The sequence below is a fragment of the Spinacia oleracea genome, chromosome 1 (assembly GCF_020520425.1).
Source record: "Spinacia oleracea cultivar Varoflay chromosome 1, BTI_SOV_V1, whole genome shotgun sequence".
Taxonomy (NCBI): Eukaryota; Viridiplantae; Streptophyta; class Magnoliopsida; order Caryophyllales; family Amaranthaceae; genus Spinacia; species Spinacia oleracea.
Genome location: NC_079487.1, coordinates 40,090,600 through 40,096,147, shown reverse-complemented (window position 1 = coordinate 40,096,147; position 5,548 = coordinate 40,090,600). Strand labels below are relative to the sequence as shown.

At 38.3% G+C, this 5,548-nt stretch overlaps 1 protein-coding gene across 1 annotated transcript; it reads left to right on the top strand.

The window, feature by feature from the left end:
- Nucleotides 1–3,683: 3,683 nt before the first annotated feature.
- Nucleotides 3,684–5,289, top strand: LOC110800499 (uncharacterized). The gene is made up of 4 exons (XM_022005800.1): nucleotides 3,684–4,021; nucleotides 4,088–4,316; nucleotides 4,426–4,864; nucleotides 4,985–5,289. The coding sequence occupies exons 1-4, from the start codon at nucleotides 3,684–3,686 to the stop codon at nucleotides 5,287–5,289; spliced, it is 1,311 nt and encodes a 436-aa protein (XP_021861492.1).
- Nucleotides 5,290–5,548: the final 259 nt, after the last annotated feature.

Here is a 5,548-nt window from a genome sequence, read left to right as displayed (position 1 = left end):
GCCCCCACGCACCATAAGCACATCTTGCTTATCACTTTTGAGCATCTTTTCAGCGGTCTTTAGCATACCGTGAAGCTCAGTGAGCGTTTTGTCCAGACTATTCATACTGTAGTTCAGCTTGAACTGATCATACCCGCTATGAAAAGAATGGAGGATAGTGTCTACAGCCATTTCCTGAGAGAATTGCTGATCCAGCCGACTCATATTCTCAATGAGTGCAATCATTTTGAGAACATGTGGACTTACGGGCTCGCCTTTCTTAAGCTTGGTCTCAAGAATTTGCCTATGGGTCTCGAACCTTTCGACTCGAGCCAGATTTTGTAACATGTTCTTTAACTCACTGATGATCGTGAAAGCATCCGAGTTGATGAACGTTTTCTGCAGATCTGCACCCATGGTTGCAAGCATTAGACATTTCACATCCTTGTTGGCATCAATCCAACGATTGAGGGCTGCCTGAGTCACCCTTTCTCCTGCGGCTTCGGGCATCGCCTCTTCCAGGACGTACTCCTTTCCTTCCTGCATAAGAACCATTAGCAAGTTCCTTTGCCAGTCAAGGAAGTTTTTCCCGTTCAACTTCTCCTTTTCGAGAATTGATCGAATGTTGAATGAATTGTTTTTTGCCATATTTTAAACTACAATTGAAAAAGAATAAACAAATAAATAATCATTCACGGTTTTTCTTAATAAACTCAAATTCTAGCATACATGCATAATTTAATGTTCATTAAGCATTTTATTCAAGTTATGTGTTCCGGCAGGTGTGAATAAAATGATTCCAAAACCCTAAAAACCATTGAAGAATTAAGCACATTATGTATTTAGACTAAATTCTAAAATCTTTTAGGTAAGCAAAAGCCTTTTGCTAATAGTCTAGAAACTACTCTTGGTTGATAGGTACGTCTAAGAGCTTATTAGGTAAACCTATCGAATTTGCCACGACATAAAAGGACTCCTTACTTATATCGTTGAGTTTCACCAAAACTAACATGTACTCACAATTGTTTGTGTACCTTACCCCATTAGAATCAATAAGTAACACCTCGCTATGGCGGAAAAGTATTACTAAGATTGATGTAAAGGTTATCCAAGTAAGTGTTATTTTGGCATGGCACCTTTTAACTCAATTTTTAAGTTTGGAACTTAAGGCTCTTACTATGTTGGTTAGATTTTAAGTGAACCAAAATCCTTAATCATGCAACATAATCAAGCCACAATCTCATGCATAATTAAGACATATTTAAGAGCAATAAACAACTTAAAGCATACATAAGATAAATGTGACCTAGTATGGCCCGACTTCATCTTGAAGCTTCAACTTCAAAGTCCGTCTTGAAAATGGATTGGAAACACCATCTTGAATTTCACCGTGGGAGGCGCCATTTTCTTCAAATAGGATCAACTATAATTAAACTAATTACAATTATTTGATGGTACGCAGACCATATTTAAAAGCAATAAAATTTGGAACTTTAGACCAATATTACATTCAAATTAATAGTACGCAGACCATATTTTCTATCCTATTTGGGCCATACTAGTCACTTTCAATAACCTGCAAAACAGTACATATACAATATATACCATTCACCCATTCATTATCATGAATGGCCCACATAGCTGGTTAGTAAAACACATTGTTATGCATCACATAAATATTTCCAGCAATTAATCAAGGGCACCAATAATCTACCAATTATTCAGTCCTTAATAATTCTAATCAAGTTGTTTTAACCTTAAAGGATTTGTAGACCTAATCAAGAGTTTATGACTAAAAATTCTCCCACTTAAACCAGTAACTTCATATGCTTTACTAATTTTAAACATAAAAATATATTTCTAGTCTAACCGGAAACATACAAGTTTAATTAAAATTTAAAGCTCATATAAAATTATAATCGAATCCATTCATTTAATTTATTTTCAGTTGAATTAAATGAATTTAAATTAATTCAAGGTTTTAATTTTAGTAAAATAATTAGTATAAATTAAAATTTATAATAATTATAATATTCAAAATTAAAATCCGATAAAACAATTTAAATTATTAATTTTAAGGTTAATTAAAATTATTTCCGAACTGAATATTTCAAATTAAAATCAAAACGACTCAATCGTAACATGACGAGGCACTTGGGCTTGCGCCCAAGCCCCGTCGAGTGCACGAGGCATCAATGCCCCTCGACTGATCGCATAGCCATGGCACAAGCAGCAGCAGCCACGCGCAAACGCAGCAAGCCAAGCCACGCTTGCGCGCAGCATGCTCGCTCCCTTCGCAGCAGCTACCGAAAGGATGCATCGCTCGCTGGGCGCGAGCAATCGATCGATGGTGAGGCAGCGCTTGCTGGTGTGCGGAGCAGCGCTCGCTGGGCGACCCAGCTCTCGCTCTCCCGCGCGCGCGCCTCGTCTTGTTGTGCCACGCCCCATCGCCCATCGCCCATGCACATAGCACACACGCTCAGGCAGCATTGCCTCGCGCGCGCGCCATGCTTGGTTTCTCGCTGCATTCGTACCGCACGGGCGACGAGCTCCCTTGCTGGTCGTCGCGTGCTCGCACTATACAACACCCCTTAAGGGTAACACGTAGCGTCCTTTGCTTTGTGCGTGCAACTTTTATGAGCGAATTTTTTAAAAATTAAAACTTTTTAATTTAAAATCAATGACAAATTAATAAATCATATTAATTTCATAATTTTAGGGCGAAAAATCGAAAATTTATTAATCAATTAATTCCCGATTAACATGGATTCAAATCTAGGTCATAAAAATTTACAATTTATCACAAATTAACAATTTTTATGGTGGTTTTTAATCATGGATACCTAATTAAATTGTCAATTAATTATGAAAATCAAATCAAATTCTAAATTATTCGAATTTCAACAAATTAATTACAATTACAAATTAGGTTGTATAATTAACAAGCTTAGGCATTCAAATTTGTTAAACATATACAGTAGGTCAATCAAAGATTCAAGATTTAACAACAAGGATTGCAAATATTCAATTTAAGGTTTCAGAAGACCTTATCTAAAAACTGAGAAACTTTCTCCTCAAGTTTTCTCTCGGTGCATGATAGCCTATCGTGCGCCAACGCCATGGCAAGGAAAACTGGTGCAAAATCTCAGGTTAACAAGCATGGAAATGGAACTGGAAAACCTCGAGGACCTTCTTCAGACTCGCAAGCACTTAAAACGCGCTCGTTGGATGAAGTATTGGGGGTAGAGGCGATCGATTTTCGTTTGGAAAATGAGGTTTTCACTCCAAAATCGTCAATGAAGCTACTTCAAGTGCAATCGGAGGTTCGACATTCGTTCAATGAGTTCATGGAGGTCATACATGGATCGCATAGTCAAGCTCGCTCTTCAGGTGCTCGTTCTAATGTCGATGTGGGTATGATCTCTGTTCCTATTTTACAACATTTTGATGATGAAATAGTAGTTGATAATAATCTTGATGAGGAATCTGTGTTAGCTGAGGATACTATTGCACCAGTTCAGATTGAATTGGACGATATTCAAAGTGAGATTGATTTTTGGAACTCTGCTGTTGTTTGCTATATTGTGGGTGCCAATCCCCCAATTAATGTGATGGAGGGTTATATCAGGAGGATTTAGGGCTGTCTGAAAGTGGATAAGGTGGTTTTGGTAAAAAAGGGAGTGTATCTGGTGAGATTTTTATCCATGGAATCGAGAGATAAGGTGCTTAAAGGTCATTATTTTTTTGATAGTAAGCCATTGATTATGAAACATTGGGATCAGGATGTTGATATGGAAAAGGAGGTGGTGCAGGTTGTTCCAATTTGGATCCAATTGAAGCTGAGTTTTAAATACTGGAGTGAGAAAGCCATATTCAAAATTGTCAGCCAATTGGGGAAACCTATAGAGAGAGATTATGCTACAGCTTGCAGGGATAAAATTCAGTTTGCTAGAGTAATGGTTGAAGTTCTAATGGCAGAATCTTTACCTGATCACATATTTTTCATGAATGAACATGGAGAGAAGATTAAGGTGGATTTGAGGTATGAATGAAGCCAACCTTATGTGCTAAATGCAATATGGTGGGGGCATATTGAAACAGATTGTAGGCAGGGTAAAAGTAGGAAAGTGTGGGTTCAGAAACAGAAGCAAGGGGGTGCACAACCTCAACAAGTTGTTAACCCAGTTTTTGAGGTGGATCAAGAGGGATTTCAAAGAGCATTGAGGCCTATCAGGGTTTGGGCTGACTCTGTGGAACCAACACATGTTACTAACCCTTTTGATATTCTGCAGAATGAGGGCATGAATGAGAGTACTGACAAATTACCAGGTGGAGAAGTGAGTGTGAGACAGGGGGGAGGTTTAAGTGGAAGGAGGGACCCTTCACTACCTCATGGATAGAGTACTCAGTTGGAATGTAAGGGGCATCAACTCAGTTAAAAAATAGGATGAAGTGAGAAGGTTCATCCAGCAGATTGATATTGGGTTGGTTGGCCTCCTTGAACACAAGGTGAAGGGTGCCAATCTTGGTAAACTTTATCAAAGAGTGTTCATAAATTGGTGTTTCAATGGGAATGTTAGTTTTCATAAAGGTGGAAGGATTGTAGTTTTTTGGAAACCAGACAGTTTCACTGTGAGTATTCTAGCTGTTACAGCTCAATTCATTCATTGCCATGTCACTCCTTTGAGTGGTAAAGATGGATTTTATTGTACTTTTGTGTATGCTTTTAATGAGAGTAGGCAGAGACTAGAGTTATGGAGAGATTTAAATACCTTGAACACACAGGAACCTTGGATCATGTGTGGTGATTTCAATTGTTTTATGACTATTGAGGAGAGAATTGGTGCTCATGTGAGGCAAGCTGAAATTGCTGACATTAATGAGTGTATGCATGATTGTAGTATGGAGGATGTGAAATGTTTAGGGAATATGTTCACCTAGAATAATAAACAGCAGGGTAGTGCTAGAGTGTTTTCTAAACTGGATAGAGTGTTGGCTAATCCAGCTTGGCAGAATGTTTATAAGGATGCAGAGGTGTGTTTTATGAGTGAAGGAGAGTTTGATCACTCTCCTGGGCTTCTCACTGTGTATCCAAGGGCTGAAAGTGGAAGGAAACCATTCAGATACTTCACAATGTGGAAGACAGCTCCTAATTTCAATGCCATCATTCGAGATGTATGGAGTGAGGAGATTAATGGAAGCAAGATGTATGTGCTAGTTTCTAAATTAAAGAAGATTAAACTTGCCTTTAAGGAGCTTAATAAGATTGGATTCACTGATATCCAAGCTGCTGATATTAAAGCTCACTAGTTACTGATGGAGGCCCAGAAAGCTATGCACTCTAATCCTACTGATTTAGAGTTAGCTGAATTAGAGTTAGCTGCAATCCAGGAATACAAAAGGCATCATCAGGTGTACATGGATTTCTTAAAACAAAAACCTAAGTTGGACTGGATTAAAGCTGGAGATGAGAACACTGCATTATTCATCAGAGTATCAAGACCAGGAATGTGCAGAATCAGGTATACAGCATACATGATATGCATGGGAAATGGCAAGATACAACTGA